Consider the following 24,058-nt stretch of genomic DNA (forward strand, 5'->3'; position numbering starts at 1 on the left):
TAGGGGAACTATATTTTTAATTTTCTAAGAAATTAAGGAAAAGAAACAAAAAAAACTATGATCAGCAGTGTGTTTTCATATTCTGATAGTTCTGATTGTTCTAGAATGACCCCTGTTACTTCTTTGATTCCTATCTGACAGGAAAATGAACTAAGTCCTAGTTAGTTGGATAAAATTAACTGATTTTTCATATTTGAGAGAACTTTTATATGGTAGAACATAGGGGCAATCACCAGGATTCTCTCTCTCTTTTTTGTTTCTTCTGAGTAAAATAGGATTGTTGCTTGTTTCACACTTTCTGACATCATGAATTCATCTATTCCTTTTAAACCTTTCTTCAAATGGATATATAGGAATGTAGGGATTTTCAAGGCAAATATCAAGAAAAAGAGATTCCAGGAAAGGTATTCTGTGACATAACCTTCTGACTGTAACCACGTGTAAGACATCAACCCAAATAATAAAATTTCATATAATGCAGTTGTGTTAGAGGCATCCCAACGACACCCAGATTTGATTATTGACTAGAAGAGCTCACAGGACTCAGCATATACTTGTACTCGTGCCTATGGTTTGGTACGGGGACAGGCTGAAAGGCCAATCACCACAGAGGAAAGGTGCATGTGGTGCAGGCCAGAGGAGACCAAGCGCAGGCTTCCAGGAATCCTATCTTTATGGAGTTAGCAGGATGTGCTAAATTCCTCCAGCATGAAATTAGGACAGCAGAAGTGAAATGTTGTCTGCCAGTACGAGGCTTATGGATACTCAGTGCCCGAGGTTTCATCAGATGCTAATCACATAGGCATCTTCTCCTTAGCATGTCCCCAAATTCCAGGTTTCCAGAAGGAAATGAAGTGTACGGCCTGAAGCACATTGATTGTACCAGCACTTAGGCAGAGTGAGCGACTCTTAACCAGCTAGGGAATGGTGGGAACCCTCCTGAAATCCAAGATCCCAGGGAACCACCAAGGGCCAGTGATTCAAGTAGGATGTTCGGAGGGTAGCCATCTTTGGCCCGCTGGATGAAACCTGTTCTGCATAGGAATTATAGCCCTGACTTAATTTTTGGTGCTGTCTTAAGATTTTATTTACTAGCAAGTAATATGATGGTTACCATGGTACTGGTTTCAGTTTCATCATCCATATGAAGTAGGTATTTGCACAAAGATTGCTAGGGCAATATTAGTTCATTATAATCTTTTTTTATGTGGCTAAGCTTTCACTATGATTCTTAGATACGATCAACATAGTGATTTTCGACTTAAAATTAGAATAAAATATCTTAATTATATGGAAAACCCAGGTTTGATTCCTATAGTGCTGAATCACTGTTTATAGTTAAAAGATATTTGATCATATTCACCAATTGTTTTCTTGCCTAAGTATACAAATAACTTTTGTATTTTTGTATTTTGCTTTATGTATTTTCATATACTTCCATATAGGAGACAGTCCCCCTACTGTGTTACTTTGATCTCTATCTTCATTTTCTTTTTTTAAAATTTTTTTTTCCAACGTTTTTTATTTATTTTTGGGACAGAGAGAGACAGAGCATGAATGGGGAGGGGCATAGAGAGAGGGAGGCACAGAATCGGAAACAGGCTCCAGGCTCCGAGCCATCAGCCCAGAGCCTGACGCGGGGCTCGAACTCACGGACTGCAAGATCGTGACCTGGCTGAAGTCGGACGCTTAACCGACTACGCCACCCAGGCGCCCCACTATCTTCATTTTCAAGGTGACTGTATCATGCGTTAATATATGCTAAGAGTAGCTTCAGTGGATACCATGTCTTGTTGTTGGTGTTGTTCTATACATTTAATAAGCCTTATTTTTTACACAAGTTTTAAGTTCACAGCAAAATATAATAGAAAGTACAGAGAGTCTCCATATACCATACCCCCGTACATGCCTAGCCTCCCCTGTTGTCAACATCTTGCACGACAGTGGTCCATTTTTCGTAGTATATTTTTTTCAGTTCCTTTGTTTAGTTTTGAGCGAGAGAGCATGCATGTGTGTGAGCAGCAAAAGGGCAGAGGGAGAGGGGAGAAAGAATCCTGTGCTGTCAGTCAGCACAGAGCCTGATGCAGGACTTGATCCCATGAACTGTGAGATCATGACCTGAGCTCAGATCCAGACTTGGACGCTGAACCAACTGAGCCACCCAGGCACCCTGAGAACAGTCGTGCATTTTATATGGACACTAACTCATCATTTTCAGGCAAAATCTCTAATTTGCATTAGTGTTCAGCCTTGGTGTTATACATTCTGTGAGTTTTAACAAATGTGTAATGATGTGAATCCACCTTTGTGGTATCGTGTGAAAGAGTTTCACTGTCTTAAAAGTCCTCTGTGCTGTGCCCCTTTATCCCTACATTCACCCTAACCCTTACCTCCATAGCCTTGCTCTTTCCAGAGTGTCATATAGTTAGAATCATACAGTGGATATCTTTGAATGTTTAGAAAGTTAAACTTCCCTGGTCATTGAAGGTAGGCATTCAAGACATTCTTTGCCCTTTGTTTTGTTTTGTTGCTCATCAGTAGAGGGTCTGATGACCTCTGCCTTCCATGAAAAAAAGCATGATTGCTCTAGATGTGTGTCACCTAATGGGGAGGGTTGAGAAAAATGACATCATGAACCACTACATAGCACTCACATTGGGATCATCCTCCTCTGTGATGCGCGGTGGGTCTAGATAGACGCTCTAGCAATGGAAGGAGACAGTCTCAAGAGGTTAGAACTTTAACTGGAATGCCAAATCTTTCCTTCTTACCTTGCCATTGGAAATAAGGCCAGGGACAGTCTGTTTGCTGTGGTTTGGCCATGCTGCAAAGGACAATAGCTATAGAGCCCACTTTGTGAGAGGGTGTTTCATCCTAAAACTGAACAGTCTCTACTGAAGGCTGGGGAATTCTGTTGATTTAACATGTATTTTGCTTTCTTCTTTAGGAGCAGGTAAGAATGCTGAGGAAGACTCTATAACCAGGTAGGATTTTTATGGATTTGTAAAAATGACATTTGTTACTTTGATCTCTATCTTCATTTTCAAGGTGACTGTATCTTGCATTAATATACACTAAGAGTAGCTTCAGTGGATACCATGTCTTGTTGTTGGTGTTGTTCTATACATTTAATAAGCCTTATTTTTTACACAAGTTTTAAGTTCACAGCAAAATATAATAGAAAGTACAGAGAGTCTCCATATACCATACCCCCGTACACGCCTAGCCTCCCCTGTTGTCAACATCTTGCACGACAGTGGTCCATTTTTCGTAGTATATTTTTTTCAGTTCCTTTGTTTAGTTTTGAGCGAGAGAGCATGCATGTGTGTGAGCAGCAAAAGGGCAGAGGGAGAGGGGAGAAAGAATCCTGTGCTGTCGGCACAGAGCCTGATGCAGGACTTGATCCTATGAACTGTGAGATCATGACCTGAGCTCAGATCCAGACTTGGACGCTGAACCAACTGAGCCACCCAGGCACCCTGAGAACAGTCGTGCATTTTATATGGACACTAACTCTTCATTTTGAGGCCAAGTCTCTAATTTGCATTAGTGTTCAGCCTTGGTGTTATACATTCTTTGAGTTTTAACAAATGTGTAATGATGTGAATCCACCTTTGTGGTATCGTGTGAAAGAGTTTCACTGTCTTAAAAGTCCTCTGTGCTGTGCCCCTTTATCCCTACATTCACCCTAACCCTTACCTCCATAGCCTTGCTCTTTCCAGAGTGTCATATAGTTAGAATCATACAGTGGATATCTTTGAATGTTTAGAAAGTTAACCTTCCCTGGTCATTGAAGGTAGGCATTCAAGACATTCTTTGCCCTTTGTTTTGTTTTGTTGCTCATCAGTAGAGGGTCTGATGACCTATGCCTTCCATGAAAAAAAGCATGATTGCTCTAGATGTGTGTCACCTAATGGGGAGGGTTGAGAAAAATGACATCATGAACCAGTACATAGCACTCACATTGGGATCATCCTCCTCTGTGATGTGCGGTGGGTGTAGATAGATTCTCTAGCAATGGAAGGAGACAGTCCCAAGAGGTTAGAACTTTATCAAAGTGGAATGCCAAATCCTTCTGACTTACCTTGCCATTGGAAATAAGGTCAGGGAGAGTGTGTTTGCTATGGTTTGGCCATGCTGCAAAGGACAATAGCTATAGAGCACACTTTGTGAGGGGGTGTTCCATCCTAAAAGTGAACAGTCTCTACTGAGGGGCTGGGGAAGTTCTGCTGTGTTAGAGCAAAATAAACATACTCTCTTTCAACTCCTCTAGTAGTGGAAGTCCAGAAAAATCATGCTAGTTTCAGTTTGACATTGTCAGCTCATGATAATCATTCTCCTAACGATACCAATTTCCTCCAGTGTCACAGAGTCGGTCAGTGATGGTCATTGTAAACATCAGTTCACCTGTAGGTGTCAAATTCCGATAAAACCTATTTTTGCTTTTTGTCAATAAAGAGGAGAAAGTAAGATATCTTAGTGCTTTATCCCTACCAATCGTATAATTACCATTCAGTGTAGTGTGGTTTCCAGGTGTGGTCCCAAAGGAATACTTGTTAACAAATCATAAGCCATACACTTGTAACTTCCTATATTTTTCGATTGTTGATTGAACATGTATTTTGCTTTCTTCTCTAGGAGCAGATAAGAATGCTGAGGAAGACTCTATAACCAGGTAGGATTTTTATGGGTTTTAAAAATGACATTTGTGGGGCGCCTGGGTGGCGCAGTCGGTTAGGCGTCCGACTTCAGCCAGGTCACGATCTCACGGTCCGTGAGTTCGAGCCCCGCGTTGGGCTCTGGGCTGATGGCTCGGAGCCTGGAGCCTGTTTCCGATTCTGTGTCTCCCTCTCTCTCTGCCCCTCCCCCGTTCATGCTCTGTCTCTCTCTGTCCCAAAAATAAATAAAAAACGTTGAAAAAAAAAATTAAAAAAAAATAAAATTAAAAATAAAAATAAAAATGACATTTGTTGGGGCACCTGGGGGGCTCAGTCAAAGAGTGTGACTCTTGATTTCAACTCAGGTTTGTGAGTTCAAGCCCCGCGTCGGGTTTTGCGCTGACAGGCTCCTTGGGATATCTTTCCTTCTCTCTGTGCGCACTCATCCTCAAAGTATAAAGGAATTAAATGAAATGAAAGGAAAGGAAATGAATGAAGTGAAAATTATGTGTTTCCTAAGGGAACGCAGAGAACAAAAGCAGTTGTTGAGTGTTCTACCCTGGACTAGACACTATATCCTATGCGTAACATCTGTTCAGTTATATAGTCATTGCATAGCTTTGCAAAGTAGCTGTGTTATTGTAGCCTACTTTTTATTTCTTTGGCAAGTGTGGTTCAGGGAGGTGGATTACTCGCCCCATGATTCCATAGTTAATGGGTAGCTGGGGGGCTTTGCCCGTCAGCTTGTGTAGCTTCCACATCCATTCTCTGGTTCCTCAGCAGCACTGAGATGAAGATCCTGATCCTAGGGCAGATCAACTCAGAATGTCAAAGGTAAGGATGTCGGAACTCTAATTTAGGGTTTTCTTAAGAACCCAGGTTACTCCAAGCATTTGCCCTTATATATGTGACCACTAGTGCTGACAAAAGTCATTAGTGCAGTGGTAACTAGTCCCTTGTTTTTACCATCAGAGATTTTAGGGTGGATGTCAGCTATGGCCATGGTGTCACGGCTTTCACATAATAAGCAAGATCTCGTCAGGCAGCGCCTTAGATATGGTGATATCTCCTCTTCTTGAGACAAATAATTTTTCTGTAAGGGAAGGATATCTAGTTGTAGACCATGTTATGTTAATTAAATTCAGCCTCTGTTTCGAGGATATTGCTATATGATTCTCTGTTGCCTAAGTTCCCAGTCTGGTTTCCCTTTGGGCTAGTACCCTTGACTAGTTCTAGGAAGCTTTTTCTTTGTTTGGAGATGTTTTTTCCCATGACTTTTCTGTCCTGTGTTTTTGCCTTTTTACTTTCTTCTCTGGTTTTCTTGGTATTTCTTTTTCTTTTTCCATTAATTTTTCCACTTCTGCCAGTGAAGGACTCTCCACTTTTCCAGAAGCCAAATCAAAAGCACTTAGAATCTCACGATTTAGGGAACCTCAGAGATTAATTCATCAAAATACCCTCTGGTACTTCAACCTCTGTTTAAGCTCCTTGCCCAATGGTTGTTTCCATGGAGAATTTGAAACTCAAAAGAGACTGAAGTGACCTATTTGGATATGATAAGTGACAGAAATGAGATTTCAATTCGGGTTCTTTTCTTTCTTTCTTTCTTTCTTTCTTTCTTTCTTTCTTTCCTTTCTTTCTTTGTTTTTTGTCTTCATCTGGCAGGCAAATATTTTAATAATAGAAAGCTGGAGAGTGGGTCTAATGAATACAATGAAGGAGAGTAAGAATCGAATTAGCAGAGGAGACCAGGTTTCAAGAAGAACAACACTGAGTTGGATAGGAATAAGAGTTTTAGAAGACATGTCAGAATATGGGGGTTTATGCCAAGTGAGATAAAGGTGAAAGACAGGAATGAAGGACCCAGGATTAGGGGAGTTGTTTAGAAAGGCATATTCAAATAGAGAGTTCAAGAGGGTCGTGACCAGGTTTCTGGTTTTGTGTGTGTTGTGTTCATTGAAGGTGCTAGCATACCTCAGATTTTCTGTTGAGAGAGATTAAAAATCATTTGAGCTGCTGGGAAGAGTCTGTTTACAGCAAATAGAACTATGATATCATCTACTTCCACCCCAACTTAGGGAGGATGGCTTAGATCCTTTGAAGGAATTGGGGGTGGAGGGTGGAGATTCTGAACAACAGAGATGTATGGCCCGAGGCAAGCTGTCTCCTCACTCCACCTCTTTTCCTAAATCTGTGATGCCCTTCCCATGTACCTGTAGGGCTGGGCAGGGGTAGGACTGACTTGTCAAATCAGTAAGGGAGCTTCATCTGGATAGGTGATAACATGCCTATGTTGAGGTGACTGTGTGGATGACTGAGACTCCCAATTCGCTTGTTTTCCAGGAGCAGGACATGGCTCCTACCTTCGGTCATTTGAGCCCATTCTTGTACGAGTCTGTGCCTTCATAGGCTAAAGATTGAAAGGTTGGAGAATGCCACTGAACCGTGCCGAAGAGTGATGTAGGAGTGGGAGCTCATCGGGAAGAAAATATTCAGGCAGCGTATAGAGAAATAGAGGCACAACTACCAGGACCATTTTGATCACAGTGTCTCTCCTTGGGTAGCTGAATGCCCCTGAAGGCTTGGAAGGTCTTGCTAGTTATTATGGACCTAAATAAGGCAAGAGCAGTGGAGGAACAAAGTTGGCCTTGGGAACTTTTAATCTTTTAATCTCTAGTTAGTACTTCCACTCATAACATAGAAACCTTAACTTTGGTATATTTACTTAAACGGAGGTCTACCTGACACACAATGTAATATGTGATGCAACAACTCTGGATGTTCCACGATGCTCGCCATAAGCGTAGCTCCCGTCTGTTAATGTATGATGCTATTACGATACCACTGACTAGATTCCCTGTGCTGTACCTTTGAGCCTTGTGATTTATTCATTCTATAACTGGAACCCTGAACTTCCCTCTCCCCTTCACCCACTTTGTCCAACCCCCCACCGGCCCTCTCTTCTGGCAACAGTCAATTCTCTGCATTTATGGGTCTGTTTCTGCTTCTTCTCTGTTTGTTCATTTGTTCCCCTTTTTAGATTCTACATAGAAGTGAAATCATATAGGATTTGTCTTTCTCTGACTTATTTCACTTAGCCTCAGCCGTCTAGGTATACCCATGATGTTGCAGATGGCAAGATCATTCTGTTTTATAGCTGTGTAATATTCCATTGTGTGTGTGTGTGTGTGTGTGTGTGTGTGTGTGTATGTGCGTGTGTGTGCGTGGTCTGTTCATGTATTGGTGGACACTTGGGTTGCTTGCATATCTTGTCTATCGTAAATAAGGCTATAATAAAGATAGGGGTGCATATATCTTTTCAAATTAGTATTTCCATTTCCCTTGGGTAGATAAATACCCAGTAGTGGAATTACTGGATCCTATGGTGTTTGTATTTTTAATTTGTTGAGGCCCGTCCATACTGGCTTTCACTGTTACGATACCAATTTACATCCCATGAGCAGTGCGTAAGGGTTGTTTTTTCTCCACACCCTGAGCATCCCTTGTTTCCTGTGTGGTGAAACTGAGCCATTCTGACAGATGTAAGGTGAGAAGTCATTGTGGTAACGTTTATAGATTTAATTTTCAACCATTTTAGAGAATTCCCTGCCTGTCACCCTTGGTTATGGAAACTCAGAGTGGGTCTTTCCTGGAGATTTCACAGGTTAGGAGAGGTAGAGGCAAAATAGAGAACTGAAAGCTTTTTTAAAACGGGGTCCAAATTTTGAAAGACCTGTATTCTGGAAACCGTAAAACACTGATGAAAGAAGTTGAAGTTGACAGAAACAAAGAGAAAGACATCCGATGCTCATAGACGGGAAGAATACATATTTTTAAAGTGTTGGGGCGCCTGGGTGGCTCAGTCGGTTAAGCGTGTGACTTCAGCTCAGGTCACGATCTCGCGGTACGTGAGTTCGAGTCCCGCGTCGGGCTCTGGGCTGATGGCTCAGAGCCTGGAGCCTGCTTCCGATTCTGTGTCTCCCTCTCGCTCTGCCCCTCCCCCATTCATGCTCTGTCTCTCTCTGTCTCAAAAATAAATAAACACTAAAAAAGTTAAAAAGAAATAAAAAAATAAATGAAGTGTGTACACTACCCAAAGCAATCTACAGATGTAATGCAATCCCTGTCAACATACCAATAGCATTTGTCACAGAGCTAGACAATCAATCCTAAACATTGTATAGAACCACAAAGACCTTGAATGGCCAAAGCAATATTGCGAAAGAGGAAAACTGGAGGTATCGCAATCTCAGGTTTCAAGTTTTATTCCAAAGCTGTAGTAATCGAAACAGTATGATGGGTACTGGTGTAAAACCTAGCCACATAGCTCAATGGAATAGAACCGAAAACCCAGAAATAAATCTATAACTGTATGGTCCACAAACAGGAAAGACTATCCAGTGGGGAAAAGGCAGTCTCTTCACCAAATGGTGTTGGGAAAAGTGGACAAGCCACATGCCAAAGAATGAACCTGGACCAATTTCTCTACCATACACACAAATAAACTCAAAATGAATTAAAGACCTAAGTGTGAGACTTGAAACCATAAAATATCCTTGAAGAGAACACAGGCCATCATTTCTCTCAATTTGGCTATAGCAACATTTTACTCATTATGTCTCCTGAGCCAAGGGAAATAAAGCAAGAATAAACTTTGGGGACTACATCAAACTACAAAGATTTTGCATAGTGAAGGAAACGGTAAAACTAAAAGGTAACCTCTGGGATGGGAGAACATATTTACAAATGTTTTGCAAATCCAGTAAAGGGTTAGTATCCACAATGTATAAAAAATTGATACAAGTCAACATCCCCCCCCTCCAAAAAAGCCCAGTTTAAAAATGAGCAGAAGACATGACCAGACATTTTTCCAAAGACAACATACAGATGGTCAACAGACACATGAAAAGATGCTCCCCCAAACTACAACGAGATACCACATCACACCTGTCAGAATGGCTAAACTCCAGGACACAAGAAGCAAGTGTTTGCGAGGATGTGGAGACAAAGGAACCCTCTTGCACCGTTGGTGGAAATGCAAATGGGTGCGGCCCCTGTGGAAAACAGTATGGAGTTTCCTCAAAAACTTAAAAACAGAACTCTCCTATGATCCAGTATTGCACTACTGGATACTACCCAAGAGAATACAAAAATACGAATTCCGTGGGACACACGCACCCCTGTGTTTATTACAGCATTATTTCCAATAGCCAGCTCAAGCGTCCTTTGACAAATGAGTGAACGAAGAAGAAGTATGTATGTACGTGTGTGTATATGTATATCCATACACGCACACACACACACGCACACACACACTGGAATATTACTGAACCATAAAAAATTGAAATCTTGCCATTTGCAATGACCTGGATGGAGCCTGAGATTAGTGGGTTAAGAAAAGTCAGGGAAAGACAAATACCATATGATTTTACTCATGTAGCACTTAAGAAACAACGAATGAGCAAAGGGAGAAAGAAAGGAGAGACAAACCAAGAAATAGGCTCTTAACTGCAGAGAACAAACGGATGGTTCCCAGAGAGGAGGTGAGTGGTGGGCGGGGTGAAAGAGGTGATAGGGATGAAGGAGTGCCCTTGTCATGATGAGCACGGGGTGAGTATGGAGTTGGTGAATCGCTATATTGTACAACTTAAACTAATAAGACACTGGATGTTACTATTACTGGAATTAAAATAAAAAATGAAAAAACCAGAGGCCAATTTTTAATTATACCAAGAGACTTCGTTGAATAAACAGATAGCTGACCTTTCCCTTAATTTTTGAAATTTTGTTTTTAAATAAATTAACATGTTTTTCTTGTATATTTTTGCTCTAAAGGCTTTCCGACAAACCTGGTCCTGATGATTCATGGCCTACATCAGCTAGCCAAGACTTAGATTTCGGTACCAAGGTAAAGTACCCTCCTGTGACACTCACTTTCCTGCTCTGAATTTAGTTTTCTCCCTTATTTACTCTGAAAATTTAAGAGTAGCCTGTGCATCATCATTTTATGTGTGTAATGGAAAGTTAGCAAGAACAAACCCCTTGACAGATACATGACACGTTGAATTTTTTGTTTTCTTTTGTTTTACTTTGGTAATTCCTAGAGGTGGAGGCTGAGGAAAGAATGGGCTGGAAAATATATAATGACCGTCAAATTATATTGGGAAAAGCTTTCCCATAATGGAGGAAATATGATATTTGGTTAAGGATAAGGATTCTTGCTGTGATAGTAACATGACTGATAATACTCATGCCTAAATGAAATTTTATTGGATCCAATTATCTATTGTAGGTTGCCCCCGCCCCGGGCAATTTTTATTTTGAGAGAGAGATACAGGATTTTCCTTTGTCTCTATCTTTTGTTCTACATTTAGACTAAAATAATATTAGAAAATGTAGAAACTTAGATGTTTACATTATTTCTCAACATTTACCTTACAAAGGTGTTTCCCTGTATTTTTGAAATAACTCCATGAAGAGTAAGTTAAAATGGTGCATCTCCCTGAAGAATACGTATTTTGCTGAGAAGAGTAGCTCTATGAGCAGAGGCTCTTCATAGCCAAGTTGTCAAATTTCTAATTTCAGAAATCTTTCCTATTCTAGCTTTTAAAAATATCTCCTCCTAGTCCTTGTGTCTGACTCTAAAATTTAAAGTTTCAGACATCTGATATTTATTTAAATATTCATTTCAAAGCCCCTAAATCATTATAAGCTACTGGAGGTTAGGAAACACACTTGTTTGACTCCTGGAGCTCCTAGAATGAAGTCTTGCTTGTAAGAAGCAATGTCATAGTTGTTGAATGTGAATAAAGGAGTAGGGAAATGGAATTCCGTAGAATGGAATTTGAAAAGTAATGAAATACGCATGATATATCACAATTAAATATGTGAATTTAAAAAGTAAGGTCAGTTTATATTCCGTTTTGGTGTTTAATACGTATAAACGCAAATGAATTCTATTGAGGAAATCAGGAGTTACATACGAAAGAAGGTTTCCGTATATTTTTAGTATCCTCCCATTGTGAGCTTAGAATTGCAGAGAAAAAGTCCTCAGCCTTTGTTTTTTCAACCCATCTGTGTCCCATTATATGCATCCTTTGAAGGTTCACATTTCTTCCTAGAATACTCATTCCCAATTCTTTCTCCATAGTGAAAGTTGTTGTGTTAGGAACCTTTCTTTTTCTGTTCTTCTCTTAGTCTAGTAATAATTTACAGCTTTTAGGAAGCAACAGATGCCAGTAATTGAAAAATTTATTTTATAGTGAAAAAACTTAAATTCTTTATTACAGTATATATAACCAGATAACTGTAGAGTGATAAAAGTCAGTATTATTAAGGATATACTGTGAATGAAAACCTCTGTTTTATGTATAGATTATATATGTATGTTTAAAAGGTTTAAAAGAGACTATTGTTCATAGAATATTCCCAATCCTACTTATGTACCTGTTAAAAAATGTATGTTGTTTCCACTTACCTTATTTTGCTCACATTTTTCCTTTTCTTCCTTGTCTTAAGCTCGTGCTTGATTGATTGGTCATGTCTTATTTTTTTTTTTCCTTTTTTTTTTCTTCTCCCCCCATGCTTTTTAAGGTATTTTTTTTTAAGTTTATTTATTTTGGAGAGAGAGAGACAGACAGACAGAGTGCAAGTGGGGTAGGGGCATAGACAGAGGGAGACACAGAATCCAAAGCAGGCTCCAGGCTCCGAGCTGTCAACACAGAGCTCAATGTGGGGCTCAAACCCACAAACCGTGAGATCATGACTCATGAGCTGAAGTTGGACGCTGAACTGACTGAGCCACCGACGTGTCCCCCCCCCACCATGCTCTTTTTTAATGGTTTACCCCTACCCTAATATTTCCTTCTTTAGTGTCTGTTCTCTTAGTACATCACTTTCTGTCAACTCCATTGGCAACATACTGGTTATGGAATTCTGTCTGTGTGTGGTTTTCATCCATGACTCATTGCCCCACAAGGTTTATTATTCTTTTCTTCTCTTTCTTGGAAGGAGGTGAGCTAAATGTTTTTGTAATGTTTGTATTTCTCTTGGAAAGGGAGGAAGAGAGAGAAAGAATGAGCAGGTGCTCGTTGTTGTGATCTGAAAATATGCAAGGTACGATCTCAGTCCTTTTATATTTGTGGAGGGCTGTTTTGTGACCCAGGATGTCACTTATATTGGAGAATGTTCTATGTGCACTTAAGAAGAATGTGCATTCTACTGCTGTTGGACGAAAAGATCTCAATATATCGGTATTGATATCCAGGTATATAAATGTATATATGAAGGTCAATATATATCTATGTGTATCTGAATACATCTGGTCCAGTGACACATAGGATCTGTGTTTCCTTACTGATATTCTGCTTTGACGATCCGCCTATTGCCATGCGTGGAGTCTTAAAGTCGTCTACAATCATGGTATTTGTATGTATACATTTATTCATGTTTGTGATTCATCGATTCATATGTGTGGGCGTTTCACTTTGGGGGCATAAACGTTTGCAATTGTTAGGTCCTCTTGATGGATAGACCCCTTAATTATGATAAAAAGCCCTTCTGAATCTGTTACTACCGTCTTTGGTTTAAAATCTAGTCTGTCTGGTGGAAGTATGGCGACTCCAGCTTTCTTTTGACTTCTAGTAGCATGATAGGTTGTTCCCCACACCTTCACTTTGAATCTGGAGGTGTCCTGGGGTCTAAAATCAGTGTCTTGTTGACAGCATATAGATGGATCTTGTTCTTTGGTTTTGTTTTGTGTTTTATCCGTTCTGATTCCCTGTGTCTTTTGATTGGGGCATTGAGTCCATTGACATTCAGAGTGATTAAAGATATGGATTTAGTGCCATTGTGTTATCTGAAGGTTTCATGCTTTTGGTGAGGCCTCTGGTCCTTTGTCGTCTCTGCTGCTTTCCACTCACAGAGTCGCCCCTTAGGATCTCCTGCAGGGCTGGTTTAGTGGTCATGAACTCCATTAGGTGTTGTTTGTCTGGGGAAGCCTTTCTCTCTCTTTCTATTCATATGACAGCCTTGCTGGGGAAAGCATTCTTCGCTGCATATGTTCCCATTCAGCACATTGACTGTTTCCTACCCCTCCCTTCTGCCCTGCCAAGTTTCATTGGACAGGTCTGCTGCTACCCTTATGTGTCTTCCCTTGCAGATTAAGCCCCGTTTGTCCATAGCTGCTTTCAGAATTCTCTCTTGATTTTTGTATTTTTCCGGTTTCGCTTTGACATGTCGTGGTGTTGACCTGGTTTTGTTGATTTGGAAGGGAATTCTCTGTGCCGCCAGGACTTGGATGCCTGTTTCCTTCCCCAGATGAGGGAAGTTCTCAGCTACAAGTTGTTCAAATAAACCTTCTGCCCCTTTCTCTCACTCTTCTTCTTCTGGGACCCCTATGATGTGGCTATGATTTCATCTCACCGAATCAGTTAGATCTCTAGTACCTGCCTCGTGGTCTAGTAATTTCCTTTCTTTCCTTTCTCTGCTTCATCTTTGTCCATAATTTTATCTTCTGTTTCACTGATTCTGTCTGCTGCTTCTCCCATCCTTGCTGTCACTGCATCCAATTTATTTTGTAACTCGTTTACATTTTATTTTCAGCATTCATCGTGACGATTTTTTAGGTCCTTGATCTCTGAAGCAGTAGATTGTCTGCTGTCTTCTATGCTTGGTTTCAAGCCCAGCTATGCGTCTTATGAGTGTTCTTCCCAAAACGTGCTCAGATATATTATTTCTGTCTCTTTTGTGCACTTCTCTGGCTGTCCTTTCGTCCTGGATTTTTTTTTGAGGAGAATTCTTCAATTTCGTCGTTTTGGCCAGATTCCTGCCCTTTATGTGTTTTAATAGCTTGTTCTGTGTCCCACACCTGCAAGTACTACTATGTTAAAAAGGGGTCCTACACGGTCCAGGGCCTGGCAGTTGAACAAATGTTTTTGGAGTGTGTTGTGTGCACTCTTTTGGTGCGTCTTTGGCTGCTTTTCTCGCTACTTGGAGTGGTGGCTTGGGCCTTCCACCAGGTGTGCTTTGATTTGTTTGTTGAAGTAATCCTGGAAAAAAGGAGAAGAGGGTGGTGAAGAATCCTTAGCCCAAACAAAGCGAGAAATGACAGGAGTGGAAAAAAAGACCAGGCAGTGACTCAAAGGAGCTATAGGGCTTAATGCAGAAAGAGAAGGAGGAAAAGGAAGAAGGAGATCTGGAAAGGTATGGAGAAAATGCCCGATCAAACAAACAAACAATCAGAACAGAGGAACAAGGAGAAAAAAATATATATATAATTAGCTTTGACTGAAAATCAACTCGAGACTACTAGGCTGATTCCAACGGGAGAAGAGGAAAGAGGAGAGTAGAAAGACAAAGAAGGGAAAAAGAGGAGAAAGGGACAGAAAAGGAAAGAAAAGATGGGCGCCTGGGCGGCTCATTTGATGAAGTGTCCGACTCTTGAATTTGGCTCAGGTCATGTTGTCGCTGTTGGTGGGTTCGATACCCCCACCAGCCTCTGCAGTGAGCATGGATCCTGCTCGGATTCTGTCTCTCTCTCCCTCTGTCTGTACCTCTCCTGCTTGATCACTCACTCTCTCTCTCAAAATACAGAAATAAACGTTAAAAAAGAAAAGATAAAAAGAACAATAATTCAAATGAAAACAAACAAACAAACTCAGGTACGAAACCAGAGGAGAGTTGTCTGTTGGTGCCTGGGACTGGTGGCTGTGCTGGTCTAGGGGAGGGGCTGTCTGGTCCCATCAGTGTCAGTCTCACTCCCATAGAGAAGCAGTTACCAGGCACAGAGAGGCAGGGTTTGGCGTAATGGGCCTGCCTCCGCCGAGGCTCACTGTCCGTTCCCTGAAGCCCCACGATGTAGGTCATGGGGAGAGAAATGGCGACACCCCAATCTCTCCTGCCCACGCGAGGTGTCTCAAAACTCACTGTTCAGGCCGTCCTCACGGAATAGCCTGGGGGGCCGGCTTGCCTGGCTGCACAGTCTCCTGTGCTCCCTGAGCACTGAGTTGGGATTCAAAACCCTGTAGGATCCCGCTTTGCTCGGACCTGGTTCTGGAGTAGCGCCACTCTGCGCAGTGGACAGAGGGCCTGTGGCTCGTGCCTGCAGGGTCTTTTCCCCTTGGGCAGGGCAGTACCTCCCCTTTCCACCATACTCAAGGTGTTCTCTCCCAGTGTAGCCCTGAGATTGCTACCAAGCCTAGGGGCGGCTCCCTCCCCACCAGGCATGGGAGGTGGTAGCTCTTTTCTAGAGAAAGTCTGGCAACCTTGAAAATTCTGGTTTTTAGCCTCTAAGGCTGTTTTGCAAAGTAGAAACTGGCTCTCTGGACCTCTCCTTGGTCTGTGGTCCAGACAGGTTTTCTCATATCCAAATGCACTTCCCGCAGCCCCTCTCTCTACCTTCCTTTGGTTTCTCCACCAAAGGGCTTCCCCCACTCCATGCCTGTGCTGCCCATTTTATGTCTCCCAATTCGCATACACACGCTTCTGTCCCGCCAAGCTGTCTGTTTGCACCTGTGGAGATTTTTCTGTCCCTCTGCAGCCTGTACTCCTGGTATTCCGAGTGTTGTGACCTCAATACTGCTGTGTTTGAGGGACAAGGGAAATTCTGATCCCCCTCCTCTGCCATCTTAACTCCTCCCGCCTCCTTTTACTTTCCTTTTCACAACTTCAGAGTTCTGTGTAGGTTTGCGTTATATCAGTCTAATATGTTTTCTAGATATTTATGATGGGCTTTTTTCTTACTTGAACTGTATTGATCTGAATTTTCTGTCTTTTCTTTTTTTAAAGTTTATTCATTTATTAATTGGAGAGAGAGACAGAGAGAGCACCAGTGGGGAGGGGCAGAGAGAGGGAGAGAGAGAAAATCCCAAGCAGACCCTGCACTGTCAGCGCAGAAGCAGATGGGGGGCTTGAACCCGTGAACTGTGAGATCATGCCCGGAGCCAAAATCAAGAGTCAGGTGCTAACTGACTGAGGCATTCAGGCGGCCCTAACATGTTCTTCCTACGTCCCCTGGGTACTTTAAATTTAATACGCCCTAGTTTAAAGACATTGTTTCTGATGCTTTCCCTTTCCTCTTTCCTGACTCTTTGTAATCTGCTCTGTCATTTGTGTTCCCTAGTCTGATAAATAGCATCCCTGAAACAGGAAAAGTCCTGGACTCCGAACTTCCCTGAAATGACCGCATGCTGTCACTCACCGCATTCGATAGTTTGTACCTGCTTACCATTTTTCATATGTTATTCCTGTAATTCACTCTCTCACCTATAATTCTGCAGTACTCTTCTGGTTTTGCTTCCTTTACATTCCTCCTACATTGCTTCCAGAGTGACCTTTCTCAAATATACTTGTGACAATGTCATTCTTCTGCTTATTCAATGGATCCCCATTATCTGAAGGAGAAAATTCATGTTCTAGCATAACACTGCTCCCCCCCCCTTTTTTTTTTGGTTTCGTCCTCATGTTCCAGTAATCTCTATCTATCCCATTGCCAATAACTCTGTTCCAGTTTTGCCATATCACATAGGTGTTGTCACTTACTATATTATTTCATACTTGATCCTTTTGCTCCTTCTAGAATGCCCTTCACACCCTCCCTGTGCACTTTGTGTGTCTTTTAAGATACAGCCCTATCTTCCCAGTGTTTGCTGAGCTTCCCAAATGTAAGTGTTTCCTCCTTTGTGCGTTCACTGTATGTTATTCACTTCCCTTGTAGAACTAGTGGATGGTATTTTTCTGTCCTTACCTGTTTTCATGCATCTCTACCGCTACTAGCATATAGAACAGACTCTGTCTTTGATTTCTATTTCCAGCTCTGCCCCGGATCGTGGCTATGACTTGACAGATACAGTATGTGCCTGTCTTTCTGAGTGGGTGAGTGTGTGACCAAATGAATTCATGTGATATTTTTCTGAAGTTGGGTTTTTGTTTTGTGCTGTTCTTCTAGGAAGGAACAGCAAAGTCAGCAATGGAAGCAAAGGAAGATGGTGTTGGTATTATTGAAAATGTGCCACCAGAGCAAACAGTTAATGGCAGTTTGACTTCTGCTGGTGGAGTGCATAAAAATGACAGAAGTGGTAAGCTAGTGAATCTCTGTGAGTTGTTTTCCTATGATTAAATGCTAGTACGAGAAAAATCTGAAAGTATGTAGATCCAAATATATTATCCTTTATTCGTGAAGATATTTTTCTCTTGCTATCTTTCTTTATAAGTATCCCAAGTACGACCCCCTTTTACTTCTGGAAAATCTTGAACCCCCTGAACATCTTTTCTGCTATTGCTTTTATTTTATTGAAATATTCATGAATGGAGATAGACTTGTGTATGTGTTTAAAATTCATAGTAACACATGTTTTCATTAATTTATCTGTGACCGTATTCTCTAGATAGGATGTTAGCATTAGAACTAGGAGAAGAGGAAGATGTAGAATCACCTTCTCTTCCTGAGGTACTGTCTTCTTCTTATTTGTAAGTATAAGCATGGAGTGATGTTAAAACGTCCAAGAGATGCTTTGACTTCACTCTCTCATCTCTGCATTTTCCCACAGAAACGATTTCCTTGTATGTTTTCCTATATGTGATAAAATAATTATGTGTGAATTATGACCACACAACATAGTAGAGTTCTGCCAATTTGCAGACATAATGAAAGTTGTGTAGTATTAGTGCAGAAAACGAAGGCTTGGAGGGAATGAGTTTGGGTTTTGGAGTTATCTGAAACACTAAAGAATTACTCTAGGTCAACCTATGGCCAAGTGTATGATCCTGTGGTGTATACGGATGTGTCAAACTCCTACTGACATCCAGAAAGAGTTTGGATTATGGTGTTTACCACTTGAACCTTCCAAAGATAAGGCCTGGGACTTGATAATAATATATTTGGATTGTCAAGTAGATCTACAAGGAACATTGGGATTATGATGACCACAGTTTGGTTTAGTGGTGCTTCAATAAGTAAAACCCATTTTGGATAATTAAAATAACTTCGCAGTCCCACTTGTAGTAATATAGTTAAAGTAATGATGACGTATTCTAAGGTGACAACTAGGGAAGGAGGTGAAAAGGTCCTGATCTCTTAGGCTCAGGCAGCTGCTGCACAATGCTACAAGCACTGTATTTGAAATCAAAAGACATGCTAGCATCTTGGTTCCGTCACTTCCTAGCTGTGGGATCTTGGAAAAACTTGCTTGAATGTCAATGACCTCGTTCCTAAACATGGCACTAATACCCACCTCTTGGTTATGTGGAATGAACAAATGTGGCAACGTTTTGTAAACTGTAAAGCGTGCTATAGAAATAGAAGGCAAAATGATCACAGTGGCTTTTAGTGACTTACTATATATTGAGGATACTTTGTTTGGTGAATGTTTGTTTATTGTTGAGAGGGGGGTGGGGGGACAGAACATCCGAAGCAGGCTCTGCACTGAGAGCAAGGAGCCCAATGCAGGACTCGAACTCATGAAATTGAGAACATGACCTGAGCCAAAGTTGGGCGCCTAATCGACTAAGTCACCCAGGCCCCCCAAGAAAATACTTGTTTTAAATGTGAAGATGTCTGAAGGCCAATAAAATGGCCATAGTGTCCAGAAAAGAATGGGAAAGTAGGAACGGGGTTTTGATTTTCTAATTTGGCGCTATGTTAAGTTCCGGTAATCTCTTAGTGGAGACATCATACAGGTGTACAGTTGACCCTTGAACCAGGTGGGTTTGTACCGTGGGAGTCCACTTACACACAGATATTTTTCAATAAATAGAGTACTATCCTGTAAATGTATTTTCTGTTCCTTATGATTTCTTTCTCTTTTAATTATTTCTTTTAACAGAGGGAGGACAGAGCACGTGGGTCGGTGAGGGCAGGGGAGAGAGAGAATCTTAAGCCGATTCACACTGCCAGCGCATTTCTTTCTCTTTGATATTAATTGATTTGGCTGCTACTAGTTTAAAGTTTTCCAATTCTCTAGTTATTAATCTTTAAAAAGTACTCAAATGCACTTTAGTGCTCGTTATAAGGGATGGTAAGCTAAACAGTTTTTAGGTTTGTGACATTAAAAATCATCTAAATTCTTTTTTGGTCGATTTAACACGTAATGAATTTTTTAGTTCCAAAAACTGACAAGGTTAATTTTATGAGTCATATTTTCTTCTGCCTTAGGCTAAGGCAAGTTAGTTTTCACTTCTTACAGGAAGTTACAATCCAGTGACTTGGGAACAGCTAAACATAGGTTAAGAAAGTTAACAGTTAAATTGTAATTATTTTCTCATTTTTCTTTGTCCATACTTGATTACTTAAGGATAAGGTGTTTTTACAACATGTATCCTGGCAGAAAAGACATGTGAAAATCAAAACAAGGAAATTAACCATCCGTTTTTGCAACTGCAAAAAATGACTCAAGAACCAGCAATGAATAAGGAATGTGATAGGGAGCATGATATATCTGTATATTTAAGACATGCTTCTATGCAAAATTTTGAGGAAATGTGGATCAAATAAGACAAATTAGACTGGAAAAATAGCTTAAAACTCATCAGCAGTGAATGAAAGCTGAAGTTGTTGAAATTTGTTAATTCCTACTCATCTTGAAGAACCACCATGGGGTCACTCTAAGAAGGAACCAACTGAAAGGAAATACCTTTGAATTGGACAAATACTTGTAGTTGATTGTGAGGAAGAAGTTGCATTTAGAGCGTCTGTCTCGGTAGTATTTCAGGCATTTCCTGAACAAAAAGAGCCTAGTCTTGAAAATGTCATTCTCTCTTATTCATACTCTGGGTCCCCAGAATGTGCTTGTCAGTCATCTTCTAAGCTTTCTTTAAAAGAAAGCAAATCATCAGGGGCATATAAATCAAAACCACACTGAGATATCACCTCACACCAGTCAAGAGTGGGTAAATGAACAAATCGGGAGACTATGGATCCTGGCGAGGATGTGGAGAAACAAGAACCCTCTTGCACTGTTGGTGGGAATGCAAACTGGTGCAGCCACTCTGGAAAACAGTGTGGAGGTTCCTCAAAACATGAAAAATAGATCTACCCTTTGACCCAGCAATAGCACTGCTAGGAATTTACCCAAGGGATACAGGAGTGCTGATGCGTAGGGGCACTTGTACCCCAATGTTTATAGCAGCGCTTTCAACAATCGCCAAATTTATGGAAAGAGTCTAAATGTCCATCACCTGGACAAATGGATAAAGAAATTGTGTTTTATATACACAATGGAATACTACTTGGCCGTGAGAAAGAATGAAATATGGCCTTTTGTAGCAACGTGGATGGAACTGGAGAGTGTGATGCTAAGTGAAAGAAGTCATACAGAGAAAGACAGATACCATATGGTTTCACTCTTTTGTGGATCCTGAGAAACTTAACAGAAGACCATGGGGGAGGGGAAGTGAAAACAAAACAAAACAAAACAAAACAAAAAAACCTTAGAGAGGGAGAGAGCCAAACCATAAGAGACTCTTACAAACTGAGAATAAATTGAGGATTGATGGGGGATGGGAGGGAGGGGAGGCTGGGTGATGGGCATTGAGGAGGGCACCTGTTGGGATGAACACTGGGTGTTGCATGGAAACCAATTTGACAATAAATTTCATACTAAAGAAAGAAAGAAAGTAAATCAGACTATGAAAATGAGAACAAACCAGACATTGAGCATCTTTTTAACAACAATGAGGATTTTTAAAATGATATAGAAAATAAAAAAGCAAGGAAACCACTAGTTACATTTAAAGTGAAAGAAGGCCAAGAGTTTGACATGCAAATGGCAGAAAATATGGACCAAAATACCACCGATTGTAAATTAGACCTCAGTCTAGTGATTCAGAGAGCCTTTTTGATTTGTGGCTTGCCTGCTGCGATGTGATGAAACACATGGTTCAAACAAAAAGTCATGATATTTCTGCTGTCACAAACACGAGAAAACAAAACCAGTACAAGACTTTTTTCCAGAAGCCTTTATATGCAGATAATGACAGTACTCCTAACTATAAAAGTATTGATTCTGAATTAGAAATTGTGAGTTCTTCTTCAGCATCTAGTTTTCCAGCATCTGAAGTATATCTAAGTGAAGAATTACATCAAGATATGCAAAGGTTTAAGAATGAGATAGGCATGTCTCAAGTAGAGTTCCTGTCTTTGGAAAGAAAGTTCAACTTCCAAAAGAGATAGAGGTCTGCCTGGCTGTTACTCTTGTTTTTTCTCTTTAGCAATTATCTGATCCATTCTGATTTTCCACTCAAGAGAACAAGAGTTGTATAAAATGGAATTGTCTAAATAAGTAATTGTGTCTGGAAATAGATTATTCTGCTATCTAACAAATGGGAGTTCAGGAAAACATTCTTATGAATGATTCTTATGTATATGAACTGGGAAACTAACTTAGCTATATAAGTACCATGTGACCTCATGAACCAGAATAACCATAAGGAAACTGCTTAAAAAACAATAATCTCCAGGTTTCTTAAAAATATATTGACTTAAATATAAATTGCATTTCCATAAACAATAAAATGGGAAAGAAGCAATAACTAAGAGAAGGAATATAAACAAATGTTCCTAGCTAAAGCAATCTATGTATTGCTTCAGTATGTGTCTGTAGACTCTGGGTCTAGGGTTCTTGCTTGTCTAGCAAGACAGCAGCGGGATGCAGGATTTCAATGGGAGAGACAGCTAATGTCCCGGAGAACACATGAGGCAGGATTAAGGGTCCTTGCTCTGTTTTTATTAGGATCAGAAGGCTTCCAAACATGGTGATGGACGTGCACAAAGAGACAGTCAATCTGTGAACATGAACTCATGGGCATGAGGGAAAGGGGGTTTGAAGATATAGGGTGTTAGGGGTTTGGGTCAATATAAAACAAAATCCTGGCCCCTGGCAAATGGTTGTTAACAGCTGACCTGAGGCACCTTCTCTGTTTATCTTAACTAGTCTAGGGGAGAAGACAGATGCTACCTCAGGATCCATAAGGCACCTTTCTTTTGCTAATTACTCCCCTCTGGGCATCTTCACCCTGCAGCCTACAGCCTATAACCCTATTTACTTGTTTACCTAATTTGGTCCTTCCTTCCTGTGAAAGCAGCTTTCTGCCATAGTACTAAATTGGGGAGTGTGTCCTCCTGAATATCTAATCTTGTTTACCTCACACACCTTTGTCCTGGAGCCTTTGCCCCACCCTCTCTATACCTAGATACCTAATCTTGTTTACCCAAACTTGGGTGTGAGCATCCTACGGCTTTGTAATTTTTTACACCTGGTTAACCCATCAGTGCAGGCTCAGGGAATTCCTAAGCTTATTCCCCACAAATATAGGCAGTCTTGTCTGCTTTACTCACAATCTTGGAACTTAGAATTTCAACATGACCCCTTTGAGATAGGCTTAATAACAGCTATTTGTATTGTCACCCCTTTTTCCACATTTTTTAGTCATCATTCTCAGATGTTTCTGTTGATTCAAACCTTCACTTTATGTTCAATAAAGTATGATACCTTTTGGCCTGTATGATTTTTTTTAAACGTTTATTTATTTTTGAGACAGAGCATGACCGGGGAGGGTCAGAGAGAGAGAGAGAGGGAGACACAGAATCGGAAACAGGCTCCAGGCTCCAAGCTGTCAGCACAGAGCCCGACGCGGGGCTCGAACTCAGGAACTGCGAGATCATGACCTGAGCTGAAGTCGGACGCTCAACCGACCGAGCCACCCAGGCGCCCCTGGCCTGTATGATTTTTACCATGTAGGTAGCATAAGCCTTCCACAAACCTTCAGTATTTAACTCCAAGGGAGAAAACTGAATTTTGAGATGTGTGGACTTTAGAAATAGACAAAATCTACAGATACCCTCCTTTAAAAGAATAAGTAGCTAATCTCCTCGTCCCCTATCAAGGTATTAATTTACTGTGCCAAAGTCACACTTTTCATGCATCTGATTAATTTAATGAATTTGTGGTCATTTCTCTGATTCAGCATTCAAGAATCGTATCATCTCTTTTGGTGCCATAAAATGCTAGGTAATGCCACTTTAGGAACTTGGGACAAATCATTTAACCTTTTTGAGTTTTACTCGTGTTATCAGTAGCAAATGGGATTAAAGGTGATCATTACTTTTATACCCTCTCCCTATAAAGTTTTATGGTTATTGAATGTGAGATTTGGAGAGCATTACTAATTTCCCAGAATTCCACCCTAACATCTGTTTCACTTTGTTCCTTTTGTGTTGTGGCAAACTTTGGTTCATAAATTTTAGGGGACACTGTCACTTTTTTTTGAGAATCTTAGGATCCAAAAGAAAAAGAATTGTAAAAGGCAGTCAGGGAAAGAATAGCTTCGTGCAGAAAGAGGAAAGCTTCCTGGTTTTGTTACTGGAGCACCTCCATGTCGCATGTTTTAAATCTGGCTGTTGTGTA

General features: G+C 40.8%; 1 protein-coding gene across 1 annotated transcript in view; it reads left to right on the forward strand.

Moving 5' to 3' along the window:
• The window catches only part of LOC145713332 (ankyrin repeat domain-containing protein 26-like), a 101,706-nt gene that overhangs the window by 55,159 nt on the left and 22,489 nt on the right, over nucleotides 1-24,058 (forward strand). Inside the window, exons 3-6 of the mRNA XM_081791821.1 lie at nucleotides 4,639-4,675; nucleotides 10,494-10,566; nucleotides 17,605-17,734; nucleotides 18,044-18,125. Of these exons, the coding sequence (XP_081647947.1) occupies nucleotides 4,639-4,675; nucleotides 10,494-10,566; nucleotides 17,605-17,734; nucleotides 18,044-18,125 (322 nt within the window). The remainder of the gene's footprint in view (nucleotides 1-4,638; nucleotides 4,676-10,493; nucleotides 10,567-17,604; nucleotides 17,735-18,043; nucleotides 18,126-24,058) is intronic.

Source organism: Panthera onca, chromosome F1, assembly GCF_046562875.1.
Source record: "Panthera onca isolate mPanOnc1 chromosome F1, mPanOnc1 haplotype 2, whole genome shotgun sequence".
NCBI lineage: Eukaryota > Metazoa > Chordata > Mammalia > Carnivora > Felidae > Panthera > Panthera onca.